This window comes from Elephantulus edwardii, unplaced genomic scaffold, assembly GCF_000299155.1.
Source record: "Elephantulus edwardii isolate Elephantulus edwardi_28Jun2011 unplaced genomic scaffold, EleEdw1.0 scaffold00164, whole genome shotgun sequence".
Lineage (NCBI taxonomy): Eukaryota > Metazoa > Chordata > Mammalia > Macroscelidea > Macroscelididae > Elephantulus > Elephantulus edwardii.
In genome coordinates this window covers 5,888,854-5,908,455 of record NW_006399914.1, presented here as the reverse complement: position 1 = coordinate 5,908,455, position 19,602 = coordinate 5,888,854, and the positions used below count along the sequence as shown (strand labels likewise).

At 42.9% G+C, this 19,602-nt stretch overlaps 1 protein-coding gene across 1 annotated transcript in view; it reads left to right on the top strand.

Annotated features, from left to right (window-relative positions):
* The first annotated feature begins 1,449 nt into the window (after positions 1-1,449).
* HDC (histidine decarboxylase) overlaps positions 1,450-19,602 on the top strand; it is a 35,368-nt gene continuing 17,215 nt past the window's right edge. The window contains exons 1-4 of the mRNA XM_006895329.1: positions 1,450-1,480; positions 4,733-4,905; positions 11,501-11,614; positions 13,327-13,449. Of these exons, the coding sequence (XP_006895391.1) occupies positions 1,450-1,480; positions 4,733-4,905; positions 11,501-11,614; positions 13,327-13,449 (441 nt within the window). The remainder of the gene's footprint in view (positions 1,481-4,732; positions 4,906-11,500; positions 11,615-13,326; positions 13,450-19,602) is intronic.

The following is a 19,602-nucleotide window of genomic DNA, read 5'->3' as shown; positions in this document are numbered from 1 at the left end:
TCATTTCAGAATTTTTAAAAAATGTCTGATTATTTATAAATAGTGGTTTCTTGAGCTTACTCTGCTCACTGACAGTAGAAATGTCTGAATAAACACTTGGCTACTAAAAAAAAAAGAAGTGAGATGGTCATAGATGTGAGAGACTGTTACAGAAGTGAACGACTATCAAAGAAGTGAGAGACTGTTACAGAAGCGAGAGACTGTCACAGAAGAGAGAGACTGTCACAGAAGCAAGACACTTTCATAGACATGAGGCAGTCATAGATGTAAGAGATTGTCATAGACATGAGAGACAATCACAGAAGTAAGAGACTATCACAGACATGAGAGACTATCACAGAAGCAAGAGACTATCATAGAAATGAGAGTCTGTCACAGGAGTGAGAGACTGTGACAGAAGTGAAAGGCTGTCACAGAAGCGAGAGACAGTCAGATTTGAGAGACGGTTATAGAAGTGAGACACTGTCACAGAAGCGAGAGTCTGTCACAGAAGTGAGAGACTGTCACAGATGTGAGACAGTCATAGACGTGAGAGACTGTCACAGAAGTGAGAGATCTGGTGCCTCAAGGAGGAGAAGGTAGTAACTGCTCACCAACTGGACTGAAAGATGAGGACTGAAAAAATTAAAGAAAATCTAGTCTCAAAGTCTGGGCTCAATGAGTAGTATTTCCTCTCCCAGCAGTAATTTCAGTAGGTTCCTTTGTGCGAGAACATGTGGACAAGAGCACACCCAACCACATCCACATACTCCTTTAAGTGATAAAAGAGAAAGAAAATGTTGTCTCTAGGTGAAGTTTTCATTTTTATTCTTTTTGCTTATTTGTGTTTTCTCATTGGCCTGCAGCAGGTTGCATGTATTAATAAGGGAGGGGTCTATTGTGTGAGAGATGATAACATCTGCCTTTCTAACACAGCCTGGCCGGCAGTGGGGTGTCACTGAAAGTTTGAGTTCCTTGGCTCCTACGGCTCATGGCCAAGGCAGCAGTCTGAGCGGGATCCTACACATTCTTCATGCCTGGGACTTGCACCAGTCCTCTGAGCTGCAGGCTGTTCAGAGACTGGGGCCACATCGTGTGAATTCAGGGGCAGAAAGAACTGAGAACCCTTGTCTCACTTTCACCTGGGAGCTGCCTGCGGGCCCGTGTTGCTAAGGGTACTGTTTGATTTTAGAAGTGCCTTTTATCCCTGAACCTCTAGACAAGCTCAGCTCTGGTCACTGCCTCCTACAAGGAAAGGGGGAGAAGGGGTGGAATTCATTAAAGCTAGAGGAAAGGACTTTGAAAGGCGGAGCTAAGACCAAAGAAAGGAGACATCAGTGAATCCTTTAAATAGAGGACCTGCTGTGGTCCTCAAGGAGTGTGCCATACCAACAGGCCCAGTTGCCCCACTGCCTTCTACCTCCTGTGAGTCCATCTGTGAGAAAAGGAAGAACCTGAGCCTGGGGAGAAATGATGGAGGCAGAGGAGTACAGAGAGAGAGGTGAGTGGTGGGCCCCTCCTGCAGGAACTGCTCCTGGTGGGTGCCCTTAGGGTTTTGGGGTGCCATTTGACTGAGAGAATTAGAATTGCTTTCCAGTCTAAACAGAGAAACAGCGCTGGCATCAGCAGCATTTTCCAGGAATGCAGGATAAGTTTAAGAAAACTTTTCTAAACCTTTTACTCTCTTATTGTATATATTTCTGCTTTCATTCATGCCACATTTTCCTCTCTGCTTTCTCACAAGATAGAGGATTCGAATTCTTGGCCCCTTAGATGTGGTGAGAAATGTAATGATTTAATTTCGGAAAGGGGGGAAATCCTTGAATATTCTACTGGCATTTCAAAGATCTCTTTTCTTTGTTCACGCACATTTTTCTGTGTGGGTATATCAGGAGCAGGTAGCTCACAGTTCTCATTCTTTCCCTTGGCCATACATTGTATAAGTATTTAGTGAGTAACTGCTGTGTGTTCATAAGATGCCCTGGTGGCTCAATGGTTAAGTGTTTGGCTACTAACCAAAATGTTGACTTTGAAGCCACACAGTGATGCTGTGGGAAAAGATCTAGTGATTTTTCTTAGAAAACCCTCTGTGACAGTTCTGTTCTGTCAAATGGGGTCACAAAGAGTTGAAATCAACCCCATAGCACCTAACAATCACAACAACTCTAGGTATCATTAATGGAAATCAATTTGCAATCAGCTGCTAACTTAAAGAGTAAGACAGTAGTTTTGCAAGTGTAAAGCCTTGAGCTGCTCAACTGGCATTATGTACTTAGCTTTGTGAGATGCGCACACTCAAATGGGTACCCTGCTTTCTGGTCTGGTTCTCCTCAGAGGGAAACTAGGTAGCTGCTTAAAAGAGAATCTTAGAAGTCCTGTCCATAATAGTTTTATATCCTGATCCCTCACTAGTCTGTTATATTGTCTAAAAAATTTTGGCTTTAAGAGATTGTCTCTTGTCAAATCCAACTTTATCCTCTTTCTTCTCCACCCAGAGATAGCCACTAACTTGCTATTTGTCTTTACACTTCATTGTGTATTAGCTTAATTCCGTTGCTTACCCAAAGCGGGTTTAGCTAAGAGTGGGTCCCGTGAGTGGAACACAAATACGTTAATGCTGTCCCTGAACGCATGCAGAACTAAGTCCTGAGCTGTTAGAGGACTGCTGGGAGAGATGCTGGGTTGAGGGAGGGGAGGAGGAAAGCAGGAAGAAAAAAAGAAGAGGGTGCAAGTTCATCTGGATTGGTCCTAAAGGGTCACTATGCATCAGAATCAACTTGAAACAGTAGGATTTAGATTCTGCTTATAAGAGCCATGTATGAACTAGTGAAAAGAGAAGTTATTACACTCATTCTTCTTTCCTCTGTTTGTCTTTCTCTCTTTCCAGATGGGAAAAAAAAGCCTAGGAGATGCTAGGAAAGAATATTGGGAGAAGCAGCAGACACACACCTCAGAGAGAAAGAGAGAGAGAAAGAGAGAGAGAGAGGGAGAGAGAGAGAGAGAGAGGACATGAGAGAAAAAGGCAGAGAGAGCAAGAAACAGAAGCACTGAAGACTGAAAAGACTGAGACTTTTCCTGGTCAGATGAAAGAGAAAAAAAATCTGCAATGATTTTAGGATGTTTTAATTTGATCATTTTTTCTTATTAAGTTCATAAAGGTCTTTGATCACCTAAATCATGTGTAGATACTGAGGTATTAATGAAGGAAGCGGGAGTAGAAAAAGAAAAAAAAACCCACCCCAAAGAAAATGTGATCTCTCATTTCTCCAAGACATCAGAATTTCTTAACCTGGGTCTATGATTGTGCTTTGGGAATTCTAGAAACCTCAGACATGATACACAAGATAGTGTGTGTAAGTCTACGTACGTAACAACCTAGATTTTTTTTTTTAAAATGCAATTCAGTTAATTATCTTCACTACATCGTTTAATATTACCAAAACCCAAACCCCATTGCTGTTGTGTCAATTCTAACTCAACGAGACCCTCTAGGACATAGCAGAACGGCACCATAGATTTTACAACGCTGTAATTTTTATGGAAGTGATACTCTGTCTTTCTCCCATGGATCAACTGGTGGTTTTGAACTATGGATCTTTCAGTTAGCAGTTGAACACTTAACCACTGCACCACCAGGACTACTTTATTTAGTATTACTGTCCATTTCCAATGGCTACTTTGAATCAGATCATCATATGCTATACTATGCTGGGAATGAAAAACCAAAAGAATTGTATCACATTCATAGTAAAAAAATAAATTTCAAGTTGTATCCTGAAATACAATACTGTGAGTGGTAGGATATTCTTGATATGCACACAAGGAAGACCTGTTAATATGACTAATATTCACATGTAAGCTCTTACATCAAAGAGGAAGAAATTGAAAATTTTTACCATATCTTGCAGTCTGAAATTGTTCAACATGCAATCAAGATGCATTAATGATAATTGGTGACTGGAATGGAGAAGTTAGAGACAGTGACGAAAGCATGGTAGTGGGAAACTATTACCCTAAACAGAAGCTTACTGTCCCCTCAACAATGACCAATGTCCCTTTCCCTTGTCTCCCATTGGCCCCTGATAACGACTAATAAACTTTGGCTCTGAACACTGACTTTACTAGACGTTCAGATAAGTGGGATCACGCAACACTTGTCCTTGCGTAACTGGAAGTCTGGAGTTTTAATTGGATCCTAAGAAATATCCACAGGTTCAAAATGAGAGAACACATTAGATAAAAAAGTTAGGAATTACTGATCCAATGGGAATGGTGGCCAAACAGATTTTTCACCCTTTATTGGCTTAAGTATGGAAATTTTCCATCTGTGTTAACAAAGAAAATAGAAGGTATGTGTGAGAGTGTGTGTTGGAAGTATCTGGTTAGAAAGAACCATTGAATTTCTATTGAATTTGTGAAGTAATAGATTAATAGGTGCATTTTTTGGGGGGGGAGGAGAACTGTGAGAGAAGGCCCAAGATTGATATGGAGAAATGAAGGGAAAGGAGAAGGAAGTCTTTTCCTTTGGTGCTAGAGTTTGCTGCTTTGGAGAAGGACCTTCCTGTTCATTTGTTCACTCATGCACCACATTGCATCTTTCATTCTATCGCACTCATGATTTCATTCCAAAGACAAGGATTTGATTCTCCTGGTCCATGAATCCACCTTCTTCCCCCAGACTTGAGGAAGATAGGCATGAATTTGGCACACCCAGTCAGGACTCATGGGCCTGGTTTCTCTGCCTTCCTTCTAGGAAAAGAGATGGTGGATTATATCTGCCAGTACCTGAGCACTGTGAGGGAGAGGCAGGTCACCCCAGATGTGCAGCCAGGCTACCTGCATGCCCAGCTCCCTGACAGTGCCCCTGAGGAACCGGACAGCTGGGATAACATCTTTGCGGACATTGAGCGAATCATCATGCCCGGGGTGAGAAACAGCAAACCACAAGGGAGGTTCTGGATTTTGTGGCACAAGGGAGGAGGGTGGTGGCCTTGAAGGAAGGCCTAGGGTGGGTCAAACTGGGAGCACAATGCAGCCTTCAGATGTTGGACCACCTATATTCAAGCCCACCCGCGGGGCATGTGGAAGGCCAAGATTTTGACTGAAATTATGTTGTTGATGCCAGAGTGGACTTGCAGTATTAAGTAGAGGCTCAACAGAGAACAAAGGTGTATCGCAGGGTGCCATACTACAGTATCTGACTGAAGTGTGGGATTCTGGGAGAGCAGGCCAAGAAAACCAAGACTGAGGTGGAAGGATCATAGAGAGGACTAGAGATCATTCTAGAAGGTCCAAAGACCAGAGTGAGGAACCTGCCTGCGGGATATCTGAGAACAGGCCAAAGAACATAGCCTCGTGAAGGGTCCTGACTATCGGGTTGGAAGGCCCACTAAGCAGAGGAAGGTCTTGTCAGCACCCCCTCATCTCTTCTGTAAAGTGGATGCCATTTCCTTCCTTACCAGGGTGAGGCCTTGTTTCTTAAGGGTTGAAAAGGTCTTTCTATGATCTGTTGATACTCTCTGTGACAAGGGATGCAGACTGGTGATGGCTCTGGCCCAGGCCAGGAAACAGCTGAGAATGTGGAATCTGACTGCCACCTGGGGACTGGAGCTGGAGCCCTCTGTGGGTGCAAGCTCCCAGCGGGTTGTGATGATTCCTCTGGTCTCCAGGCATGAGAAATTGTGCCAAGATGCTCAAGCTAAACACACACCATGCAGAGCATTGAGCAGGTTTGACCTGGTTCAATCATGGCTAGTGATCTGGACTGCTCACCAGAATAGGAAAAATATAGATCAAAGTCCTGGAATGGGAGATTCAGAAAAGCATAATGAATGAGCCATTTTAGGATCCTGCCATGTGACATTAGATGATATTAGGGTGCAGTATGATATTAGGGTGGAGCATGACACACATTCAAAGTGGTATATCTGCCACCATCTTTCCCCTGGGCTTTGTTATTTTTGTCTCATTTAGCAAGAGATTTGGTTATTATACAATGTATATGCCACTTTGAAATCTGTAATTGTTTTTAATTTGGTTAATATCCCAGTTCACCCTATTTGAAAAATTTGGCTCCATTTTTCATGCCTGACCTGGTTTAAATCTCTCACAGTAAGCCCTCTCCTTTTTATTTAGCCCCATGCTATGCCAGACACTGAACTACCTGCTGTACAGGTGACACAGGTCTCACAGTGACCTTTCACCCAGTTGCCATCGAGTCAACTTTGACCTCTGGTAATCGCATGGTGGGACCTCTGGTGTTACCATAGGATTGTCAACAACTGCCAGATTTTCTTCCCAAGTGTCTTTAGGTGGGCTTGATCTTCCAGCTTCTGGGTTAGTGGGGGACTACATAAACCATTGCCATCACACTCCAGTGTCTCTAGAACTCCTATTTTACCAATGAGGAAACAGGTTTAGAGAAGTTAATTGTCATGCCCCAAATCTCACAGATTCAGGATTGTAATCTATGTCAACATTGCTCCAAGGCTTTGGTTCTCCTACACTTTACTACTTCTACTGATGAGCACTGTAGTTGCTCTGCTGGGGAACTCAGGCTTAGCTTGTTGGGAATGTGAGCACAAGGCTTTGCCCCTCCGGCTGTGTTCCTCCATTCCTTGCTCAGGGTGCTTTGTATGTATCCAAAGCCTTTTCCTTGGTTGACTTGAGGTGTGTCTCCATCAACCTCAGAGAGCTTTGGACTCAGTTTGGGTAAGAAATTATTCAAGTTTACAAAGACCATAGCACTAAGGTGAAGAACAAGTTTGCCCAAAGCTAAAGATTCATTTCTCTTCAACCCATTTCTTTTAAAAAAATTCATTTCTCCCCAACCTATATCTTTTAAAAACGTCTTTGTTGGCAAAGCTTTATTGAGGAGATAAACTCACAGTTAAGATTATCTCATGGATTCTTTTCTGTGAAGTGTAATCTGATGAGGGCCTAACTGTAATCTGGTAGGGAGACTGAAAGCAACTGTCAAAAGATGGGGCAATGAGCAGATTCATCTGAGAGAAAGTATAGCAGTTTCTAGAGATGTGGTCAAAGAGGCTAATTTTTTGGATGCAGAGGCCTGCCTGCTTTCGATAAGGGTTCCTCTGACTTTTCTTATCTTGTTTATCTTACAAGAACAGATAGTGCCAACAAGATGGTTGTCCTTCTCTGGGGTTTCCAAAATATTGTTGCTGAAGACTGTGATAAGGCGCTCCCAATCTCTCATCTCATCTTCCAGGCTGGCTCAGCCTCTGAGCGGCTTGCAAGCAGTTGACTTTTTGCTTGCTCAACTTTGCAGCACCCTCACTGAAAACTGGATGAATCCTTCCCTGTCTGCAACCTTCCGAAGCACTAAGAGGAGGAAAATGTCCCTCCCCCTTTAATCCCAACCCTGGTTCTCAAACTCATGTCTGTTGTGTCAGATCCTTCAGTGGGTTTTCAGGAGGCTGGAAATTGCATGGGAGGAGATTGCTCCTTTTCCCCTCTGCAAAGCTGCTCGTGAATTTGAACTGCCAGGGAGGTCCCACCTTTGGGTTAACAGTTCAACTACGTATGAAGTAGGCCACCCGAGTTCCATCAACCTTGGCTGTTTGTTGTTAAGTAGGGACGAGTCATTACAACTCAGAGCAGCCTCCTGAAAACAGATCTGAACTGTACCCTCTCTTATGCTGTCCTCATCACCTTTGATTTGCTTGAACCGCTTGTGATAGCCACTGTGTCAGTCCCCCTTGTTGGGGGGTCTTCCTCTCTTTCACTGACACTCCAAGTTTCCCAGCATGGTGTCTTTTTTCCAAGGACTGGCCCCGTCTGACAACATGCGCAAAATATGTGAGATGAAGTTTCACCAGCCTTGCCTCTAAGGAGTGCCATGGTTACTCTTCCTTCAAGACAGACTTGCTCGTTCTTTCAGCAGTCTATACGATATTCAGTACTCTTCTCATCTTGTTTACTCTTTGTGAGAGAGAGTGCCATCCTGCTTATGTGGTGGATTTCTAGAGGCAGGCAAGACTTACCAGGAGTCATCTGTCCCTAACAAGGTGTTTGTGGCCATAGGTAGCCTGTGTCTCTCTGCCACCCACAGTCAAAGTAGGTACGATGGCAGAGCTTCCTGACAGTCTCTGAAAACTCAGTAAGAGAAAGCATGTAGAATGGAAGAGACCTGTGATACTTTCAGTGGCCCCTGGAATGTACAATATCCACGTCCTCAGCTGTAAACACAAAGATTGTCTGTTCAAACCCATCCAGTAGCTGAGGGAGAAAGACCTGGGAGTCTGCTCGCACAAAGATTTCAGCCTAGAAAACACAATGGCGCTATTCTTCTTTGTCACACTGGGTTGCTATCAGCTGAAAATAAACCAGATGGTTGCTAATAACAACGTGAAAGTTTATGCCTGTGAAAAATGTGGAGAAAGATTCAGTTATCTAACCAGGATGTGGGATGTGACCACCATCACAATATTAGCTTATCATTAACATGAACACCAAGTAACTTTGTGTCAACTCCTTATTAAGGTGGCCTCACATATGACATAGTAGAGTAGCACATTACAGGATTTTCAGTAGCTCATCTTTTACAAGTAGATCTGCAGGCCTTTCCGCTGAGGCTCCTTTAGGCGGACTTGAACCTGTACCCTTTTGGTTAGCAGCTGAGTATTTTGACTCTTTGTACTGTTCTAGGATCTCATTATTATTAAAGCTATATATTTTACAATTTGCTGTCCCTGCTGAGCCAGTCCACAAGCCCAGGGGCCAGAATGTATTTTATAATGAGAAACTGAACTCTAAGAATGTCCAGAAGATCCTAGTTTTAAGGGTCCTAAATGATATAAATGATTAGGAAGCTCTGGAAGCCTAGTGAAAAGCTGTGCTGCAATCCCAAAGGCATGTGGTTCAAATTCACCAGCTTATCTTGAGGAGAATAATGGGCAATCTTCTACCATGCAATTAACTGCCTCTGAAAACCCACTGGAGGGTCAGATATGGGTTAGTTTCAAAAACAATAATGACAAATGACATGAAAATTTTGGAATTATCTTTAAGGAAAAAAATTAAGTATGTGTCTTGAAACAAGACTTTATAAATATGCAATCTGGAAACTCAAGTTCTTGAACTTCATACTAAATATACAAGTTCTCACTCTTGCTTTGGGGCAATGGTAGGAGTGGGACCTTGATTTTGCATTTCGAGTCTTATCCTCTTTTTATGAGAACACGCTGTCTGGGACACAATACTTACAATGGAACCATTTTTAAATTTGTGCACAGTGGCCAGAGGGCACACTGACGTGTTAGCTAATGAGTTCTCTGCAGGTTTTTCCTCCTAGAGTGAGAGTGCTCTGTGGGAGAGGAGGGCCACAAGGATAGGGGAGCTGGGGAACAGCTCACAGAGGAAAGACAACTTATACCAATTCCCTAAGAAAGAACAAGCACTGGATGATCACATCTCTGTGGGAGGACCTTCCTGTCAGGGGACTCAGTGTTGCTCAAAAAAACATGAATGCAGATGTGAACAGGACATGCTTGCAGAACAGTGTGATGGGGTGAGATTAGATAGTAGATGAGGCGGAGGAGTCCTGAGAAGGCTTCAGAGGCTGATAGTGGCAACCCTGCCTGTCCAGTTCCTCTTTACATCCATTTTAAAAAATGGAGGTAAAATGCACAGAAGACAAAGTTAACAATTTTAAAGTGAACAAAATCAGGAGCATTTAGGGCATTCACAATGTTGTACAAGCATTACCTCTATCTCATTATTTCTTGTTCAAAACATTTTCATCCTAAAAGGAAATCCACTGACCGTTAAGCCATTTCCCCCCCATGCCTTCTGCCCCCAGTTAACTACTAATTTGATTTTTTTGTCTGTAAGCATTTGCCTGTCCTTAGTGCCTCATATAAGTGGGATCCCATAAGATGTGACCTTTTATGTCTGGCTTCTTTCACTTGTTACTGTTGGGTGGCATCAAGTAGACTATGACTCATAGTGACTCTGTGAGTAACAGTTGCCCTGTGCCATCCTCATGATCTTCCATATGCTCGAGCCCATTGCTACAATCACTGTGTCAATCCATCTTGCTGGGAGCTTTCTTCTTCTCTGACCCTCCAACGTTCCAGCAAGATGTCCTTCTCCAAGAAACTTGACCTTCCTGACTATATGCTCAAAGTATGTGAGATGAAGTCTCACCATCCTTGTCTCTAAAAAGAACCCCAATTGCACTTCCTCCAAGATAGACTTGTTTTTTTTTTCCTTTGGCAGTCCGTAGTATTCTTCTCCAACACCACAATTCAAAGACCTCAATTCTTCTGTCCTCTTTATCCACTGACCAACTTTCAGATGTACAGGAGCTAATTGAATAGGCCATGGCTTGGATCAGAGGCACCTTAGTATTTAAACTGTCATCATTACTCTTTAGCACTTTGGACCGGTGCTTGACATCAGATTTCCCCAATGTAACATGTCTTGATTTCTTGACTGCTGCTATCATGGGTGTTGATTGTAGATCCAAGTAAAATGAAATCATAGAAAACTTTAGTCTCTTCTCCATCTATCTTGATGTTGTTGATTGGTCCAGTGGTGAAGATTTTTTCTTTCCTGATGTTGAGATTTAATCCATACTGAAGACTGTAGTCTTTGATCCTCTGCAGCAGGTATTTCAAGTCCTCTTCACTTTCAACAAGTAAGGTTGTGCCGTCTGCATAGAATAAGTTGTTGATGAGTCTTGTTACAATCTTGATTTCCCATTCTTCTTCATTCAATCTAGCTTCTTGAATGATTTGCTCAGCATGCAGATTGAAGAGGGTTGGAGAAAAGATCTCATCTGTGTTATAGCGCATATCAAATGTTTCAGATGGTATGGCTATCATCGTGTTGCTACGTTGCTGAGCAGGTTTTTGTCATGTGTTCAGACTAGGAATAAAGGCCTGAGGATTTACTACTAAAAGGTTTCCAATGAAAACTCTACAAGTCGCAATAGTCTGATACGCATGGGTTGCCAGGAGCTGGGATGGGTAGGTTAACTCTAAGACAACTAATACTAACAGCCATAACAATATTTTACATCCAGGTTTTTGTTGTGGGCTCAGGGGGTAGCTTGGAGTAGCTGGAGTACCCTGGAGGGTTCTCCTTATTCCACCACTCCTGAGACGCTAAGGCACCTTTGAACCCTTAACAGAGCCTCTGGAGGACCTGAGTGCATAGAACGCTGTGCTTCATCTTTTTAAAAAAGGATAGTTTTTGCAAAAAAACTGGCTGGGATGAGCAACTTGCCTTCCTGGAGCCCATAGTCTCCTTTTTCTTTTATTATTTAGTGGGGGTGACATGGGGTGGGGTGGGTAAATATTAGAAATAAACGTGAACACTACTCAAAATCTTACAGCCCTAATTACTGTAATAATTTTTCATTTTGCGTGTTCCCTTCTGGTCTTTTCATATGTACAAGCTATTGATAAACTAGTCTGGAATATCAGAAATGTGGGTGGTGAAAATAACAGTGAACTTATTCAACTTTTATGGAATTGTGTGCATGTTCTGCCCCCAGGTGGTACACTGGCAGAGCCCCCACATGCATGCCTACTACCCAGCCCTCAACTCTTGGCCATCCCTGCTGGGAGACATGCTGGCTGATGCCATCAACTGCTTGGGGTTCACCTGGGTAAGTAGAAATGACCATTGCCAGTAGCAGTGAGGGATAGAGCAGGAAATGGGTCCCAGATATATCATGTCTTAGGGCAGACAGAAGTGCAACCAGGGTGTTCCTTGGAGATAAGGAAGGTGAAATTTGGTCTCACATACTTTGGTCATATTGTTAGGATGAGTCAGTCCTTGGAAATGGACATCATGCTTGGAAAGTCAATGAAAGAGTGGAAGTTCCTCACCAAGATGGATTGACCCAGTGACTGTATCAATGGGCTCACGTATGTTAGAGATGGTGAGGATGTCCCAGGTTAGGACAAGGTTCAGATCCACTATTCAAGGATTGCCATGAGTCGTCGTTGACTCAGTGTTACCTAACAAGAAAGCCAGGTTCCTGAGTAAGTCTCCAGGTTAATAGTAATAATGGCTACACAACTGAGCTTACACTTTATATAAATGAAGCTATCTAACTTCTTTGAATTCTACAGAATCAGGAGTATTGGCCTAATTTTTCAGGTGAGGAGATTTCCCTGTAAGTAGTTTATCTTCCCAAGATTATAGTCTTCCTAGACACAGAGATAAAATTTGATCTGAGATTTTTGTCTATTGCAAACTGAGGGACCTTAACTAGTACACTTCTGTGCCCACTGGGTCCAAATTGCCCCTATACTCTTGTCTTTAAGGGGTTGACATTGCTGCTGAGTTGGAACTGACTATATCAGCATTTCAGAAGCTGAAAATGGAATTAAATGAGACTGACCATCTCTTGTGAGGAGCATCTGGTGGATTTAGACCGTCTGCCTTTGAGTTGTCAGTGCACTTCCTTATATATTAGGCTAAAAGTCAAACTAAAGAACACTCGAACTCTCTACTATCAAGTCAATTCCAACTCATACTAGCTCTAGAGGACATAGTAGAACTGCCTCTGATGGTGTCCAAGGTTGTAAATCTTTACAGAGCTACTTCCATACTACTGCCTCATTCTGGTGGACGTGTGCCATTGAGTCTTCAGGGAGCAGTTCAACGCTCAGCCCACTGTAACATCAGGATTTCTTCTCAAAACTCATTGCCATTGAGTCAGAACCAACTCACAGTAGAGCCACCATTGGGTTTTTGAGGTTATAAATAGCACCAGAGATTGACTGTCTTTCTCCTTATGAAGCTGCTGATAGATATGAACCACTAGGGAGGTGTGGCTTTTGAGTTAACAGCTCACCTCTCAAGGGACTAAACCCATGACCACAAATCAGCTTTAAATCATACCAAACGCTTGCTAAGCTTTTACTGTGCGCATGTGCGAGGATGTGTGGTGTGTATGTATGGGTGAGTGGGGGTTACTATCTTTTTTAAAGAGTGCTTTCTTTTTAGTCCAAAAACTCTGTCCATTGAAACTCTAGCCTTTAGAATGCTTCTGAACTAGACATTTTAGGGACTTGAGAAGCCAAAACTAAGCCAATGATTTCTAGGATACTTTCTCTACAAAGCCTTGTAAAGGAATCCACCTCTGTGAAGCTGAAATACATACAAAGTGTTAACTTATTTTCTAATTTTGGTTTGTCAGAAGATAAGAGAGGAGAGGTTACAGAACCTGACCTTGACCCCTTCTCCTGGGAGGTAATTGCCTCCACTGATAACATCAGAGCAGGGGAGGTCAGGGAAGAAAGGGGTGTATTTCTGGGGTATTTTGGTGGCCCAGGGACAGTCCTGATGACACTCCATTCCTTCTTTCAGGCTTCCAGCCCTGTGTGCACGGAGCTGGAAATGAATGTCATGGACTGGCTGGCGAAAATGCTGGGACTCCCAGAGCACTTCCTGCACCACCACCCCAGCAGCCAGGGAGGAGGTGTCTTGCAGGTGCTTCCACTGAGAACATTCTACCATGTTCTGGTCTATAGTTTTAAAAGCTCTTGCCTGAGCAATTCTCCTGTTTGCCATGGGATTTCCTTCCCTGTCACTCACAGCATTATCATCACTGCCACCACCATCGCCATTACCACTGTCACTACCATGCTTGACACCACCATCACTGACACCAATGTTGTCACAGACATTACCGCCGCCACTGCCACCGCTCCTACCATTCAGCCCTCCTCTGCCTCAGTCTACTGCCACCACAGCTACCACACCTCTTCTGTTTTCTTTTTAAAAAAACAAGGGTAGAAATATCAGCATATTTTCACATTTCCAGCATTGCTTGATTCCAATGTCTCACTTTGTAATCTGACATCTCGGCTTGGTTGTCTCATTTCACATCTCATAGTAAGAGAGGAAAGAGAAGGCAAGCAGAGGCTTTCAGAAGGTTTCTGTTTCTTCCTCGGAGACCCAGGAGAGCTTCCACAGTGGGCAGGACCAACAACAGAAATCAGTTCATCTTATCCTACAAATCACCTTCTGAGTACTTGTTAAACTGTGGTTCCTTAACATATTCCATTTTTTTTTCTTTTTGAAAGACTAATGCAGTGTCGTGTAGCTTGACAGGTGAATCTTATAGATTGTGCATTTCCATAGATGCTTATGTATCTATTAATTTTTGACACATACCTGATTCAAGTCATGGTCTTTTCAATCATCTGCTGTGATGCTAAACACTGTGACACTGATGTGTCAAATGAGAAAAGGGGGCCCATGGTGGACAGTGTTTGGTGGAGCTACCCGGTTAAAAGAAGCTTGGAAGCAGGAGTGGCATCCACTTCTGAAAAGGCTTGGCTCCCTAAACTCTATGAACATGGAGAAACGACCAAAGTTATACAAGTGTTCAAGTCTTTCGTTCATAGGGTCACTATGAGTTGTCTACGACTCAATGGCACTTAACAACAACAACAACAACAACAACAGCTATGTATCCGAGAGCTAGACAATGAGAAAAAATGACAGAAGAGGAATTGATGCCTGTGAGCTGTGGTATTGGTGAAGATACTGAATATCCCATATTACTGTGTACTGTTGGGTTGGAACCAACCCATAGCTGCAATATCCCATACTCTGCCAAGAGAACAGATATGTCTTGGAGAAAGTGTAGCCAGTGTGCTCCCTAGAGGCATGGATGCAGAAGCGTCTTCTGACATACTTTGGGTTTGTTGTTGAATGCTGTTGAGTTAGAACTGATTTGATAGTTGACCCTCCAGTTGGTTTTCAGAGGCAGTTAATTGCATGGGAGAAGATTGCCCTTCATTTTCCTGCAGAGGAGCCGGTATATTTGAAGCCTATGCCTTTGAAATTACAGCACAGCTTCTAACCACCAGGCAACCTTCAAAAAAGACATCATGCCTGGAAAAGTGGAGGGTCAGTGAAAGAGAGGATGGCCCTCAAGGAGAGGAATTGACACAGAGGCTCAAGTGCGTCAGAGATGATTAAGGTGGTACAGTATAGGACAGGGCTCAGATCTGTTGTTCATAGGGTAGCTATGAATAGTACTCAACTAGTAACAATGCATTTAAAAATTTTACTAGAATGTGTCATTTCCCTGATCTTAGTATATTTAAAATAGAGATTGGTCTTTCTCATTGCTATCGAGTCAGAACTGACTCATATCTGATACTCCATTGGGCTTCTGAGGATGCAAATTGTACAGGAGGAGATTGTCTATAGTTTCTCACTGATGTTGTTGATGGGTGTGAACTACCAGAGAGGCGTGACTGTTAGGTTAGCAGCACAACTCTCTATGAATTATGCCACCAGCTGTTACAGTTGTTAGGTGACATCTAGTAGCCTTCATCTCATGCCAACCTGTTGAACAACAGATCTGAATCTTCCCCTATCCTGTGCCATCTTCACAATCTCTGACATGCTCAAGCCCATTTTTACAATCTCATTTCTGCTACCAAGTCCGTACTTTCCAACTACCATTCCTTCCTCATTGCTTCCAACTTTTGCGTTCTATGCACCAATAATTATTAATGCATCTTGATTGCATGTTTGGTCATTTCAGACTGCAAAAGTCTGTAGAAATCCTCAATTTCCTCTTATTTGAAAATTTCTTCCTCTTTGGTTGGTCATGCTTAAATTTGAACAATAGTCATACCAACAGGTCTTCCTTGTGTGTGTGTGGATAGCATCCCATCACCACTGCATTGTACAATAGGGCAGATCATGGAATTTTTTAAAAACTATGAATTTAACACCATTTTTCCTGTTTTTCATTCTCAGCATTGTTGAGCATATGATTGTCTGATTCAAAGTGGCCCATGCCAGTCCATCTCAGCTCACTAATGCTTAAAATGTTGATCTTCATGCATTTAATGCCATTTTTGATAAGTTTTTCTGTATTTATACTTCAAACATACCATGTTCCAGTTAGAAAGGGATGCAAGCAGCTGTTTCTCCCCATTTTTAGTGACTTTCTATGTGGCCTCTCCCTTTAATACTTCTGTGTTAACGCTTGCTGCAGAAGAGCAAAGGCTACAGACTTTGTTATGGATTACATCTCAACATCAAGAAAAAAAAGGTCCTCACCCATAGGCAAGATCATGATAGATGGAGAAAGGACTAAGGTTGTTAATGATTTCATCTTAATTGGATCCACAATCAAAACCCTTGAAACCAGCAGTCAGGAGATCAGGAGACATATTGCAACAAACTGTGGCTGATTCTGAGAAGAATGGAAATCCCAGAACACTTGATTGTGCTAGTGTGAAACCTGTACTTGGACCAGGAGGTAGTCATCAGAACAGAGCAAGGAAACACTGCATGGTTCAAAATAGGGAAGGGTGTACGCCAGGAATGTGTCGTATCTCCGTACCTTTTCAACCTGTATACAGAACAGGTTATCTGGGAGGATGGGCTGTATGAGAAGTGTGGCATCAGGATTGGTGGAACATTCATCAACAATCTGCATTATGCAGATGACACAACCCTGCTTGCTGAAACTGAGGAGGACCTGAAGCACTTGCTGCAGAAGGTCAAGGACTGCAGCCTCTAATATGGACTGAGGCTCAATATCAGGAAGACAAAGATTCTCACCACTGGGCCAAGTGGCAGCATCAAGATGGGTGGTGAAGAGATTGAGATTGTTAACAGTTTCAGATTGCTTGGCTCCACAGTCAACACTCTTGGCACCAGCAGCCGGGAAACTAAAAGACGTATTGCCACGGGAAAGTCTGCTGTTAGGGACCTCTCCAAGGTACTGAAGAGCAATGGTGTCTCTCTGGAGACTAAGGTGTATCTGGTAGAGGCCATGGTCTTTGCAATCACTTGCTATGCGTCAGAGAGCTGGACAATGACTAGGGAGGATAGAAGGAGAATTGATGCCTTTAGCTGTGGTTCTGGAGAAGGGTATCGACTATACCATGGACTGCTAAGAAAACGAACAGGTTCAACCTAGAGAGGGTTAAACCAGGCTGCTCTTTGAAGGCAAGGATTGTGAAGTTTTGTCTGACATACTTTAGTCATGTTGCAAGGCAGGATCCATCTTTGGACAGGAATGTCATGCTTGGTAGGGTGGAGGGACAGCGTAGGAGAGGAAGATCCTCTGTGAGGTGGATTGATTTAGTGACTGAAGTGATGGGGGAGGGTGTATCAGAGACAAGGAGACTGGCACAGGATGGAGCAGGGTTTAGGGCTATTGTACATAGGGACACTATGAGTTGCAGGTGACGCAACGGCGCATAACAACAGCAACAACAATAACAACAACAAGACGACAATGAATAAGGATGCCAGAAGAAGAACTGAGGCCTTTGAGCTGTAGTGCTGGAGAAGAGTACTGAATATCCCATGGACTGCTAAAAGAATGAACAAATATGTCTTGGGAAAGGTGAAACCAGAATGCTCCTTGGGGGCAAGGATGGAGAAGCTTTTTTTTTTCATACTTTAGACATGTTGCTAGTAAAAGTTTGTGAAAGTGAGGAAGACCCCAAAAAGATGGGCGACTGCAGCAATGGGCTTAATTGCATCAGTGATGATGAGAAAATGGCACAGGACCGGACAGGGTTTAGATCTGTTGTTCACAGAGCCACTTGATAGCACCTAACAACAACAATGTCGTTACTGTCACTTTGTCAATCCATCTATTGGGACTCTTTTTTTCTCTCTCTAATCTGCTACTACCAGACCTCCCTAAAACAGGGATGTTGTTGGTGTGTGCCATTGAGTTGGCACTGATTCATAGTTGACCCTCCAGGGGGTTTTCAGGGCTTGAAAATCATATGGGTGGGGATTGCCAATCTTTGTCTCTCAGAACAGCTGGTAGATTTGAACCACATGCATTTGGGTTGATAGTGCAACTCTTTACTGCTAGGCCACCAAAGCTCCCTAAAGTAGGGATGTTACTGTTATGTGCTGACCTGTAAGTGACCCTCCAGCAGGTTTTCAAAGGCTGTAAATCGCATGAGAGGAGCTTGCCCATCTTTCTCCCGCGGAACTCCTGGTGGATTCAAACTGTGTGCCTTTGGATTGACAGTACAGGTAGTTTTATCATGAGGGCATCAGGGGTGAAAAAAAATTGGCATAGTAATAATATTTTCTTTAAAGAGTGGCTGTGAGAATGAAATAGGTTTTCTATTATGTGAAAACTGCCATGTTTGTTGGACCTACTCATTCTCTAGGCGACTCACACATACCAATCTCACAGCAAGACTGAAAGCTGAACCTCACAAAACCCACAAATCAATGCATATTGAGACTCTATAAGGTCCAGCTCTTGTTTGAATAATCTGTGTTCTCACAAAGGGAAGTGGTTGTTGAGGTACATCCTGAAGGCTACAGTCTTTGATTTTCTGCAGTAAATGCTTCAAGTTCTCCATTCTTTCAGCAAGCAAGGTTGTGTCTTCTGCATAAGACAAGTTGTTGGTGAGTCTTTCTCTGATTCTAATGCCAAATTCTTCTTCCTAGAGTCCAGTTTCTCAAATGAGTTGCTCAGCATACAGGTTGAATAAGTGTGGACAAAGGTTACAACCCTAATGTACACCTTTCCTTTTTAGAAGCCATGCAGTGTTCCCTTGCTCTGTTTGGACAACAGCTTCTTGACATAGGTATAGGTTTTATATGAGCACAATTAAGTGTTCTAAAAGAAGACAAAAATCTTTATCACTGGATAGAGAAAATATTGAAATTGTTAATAATTTCATCTTACTTGGATCCACAATCAACACCCTTGGTACCAGTAGCCAGGAGATCAGGGAGACATACTGCATTGGGCAAGTTGGCCGTGAGGGACCTCTCCAAATTACTGAGGAGTAATGATGTCAGTTGGAAGACTAAGGTATCTCTGATCCAGGCCATGGTCTTTTCAATCACTTGCTATGCATCTGAGAGCTTGACCATGAAAAAGATGACAGAAGAAGTGTCTATGCCTTTGAATTTGTGGTGTTGGAGAAGAGCACTGACTATCCTTAAGATTGCCAAAAGAGCAAACAAATATGTCATGGGGAGAGTGCAGCCGAGTGCTTGTTAGAGGTAAAGGTGATGAAACTTTGTCTCAGTTACAAAGTTGAGCATGTTGCTAGGAGAGGCTATTCATTGGAAAGAGCCTTCATGCTTGGAAAGATAATGGGTCAGTGAAGGAGAGGAAGACCCTCAACGAGATGGATTAACACAGTGACTGCAGCGATGGGGTCAAGTGTGTCAGAGATAATGAGGATGCCATTGGTTAAGACCGGGTTCAGATCTGTTATTCATAGAGTTGAACTATACTCAATGGCACCTTACAGCAACAAGAGAGAGGTGGCAAAAAATGTTCTCCATCTTTTGAATGGAAAAGAGTCATCAGCAAGGGCAGTAATAGCTGAGAAGCCCACAAGTGCCAACAGCAACAAAATCAGGTTCAAATTCTCATCATATTCCATTTCCATACCTTATAAATGGAGAATTCTTTCTTTTAAATGAGTTTTTCATGGGGAGTAAACTCCTATCTGGCAGGATTCTATTTCCATGACTTCGCCATTAAGTATAGTAGGTAAATTTTCACTATTTTTCAGGAAAATGAAATAGAAGTGTCCTAGGAATGAATCTTTGTGAATGTGGAAGGATGGCCCCTTAGGAGGCAGTTGTTTTTAGGAATGGCTCTTACAC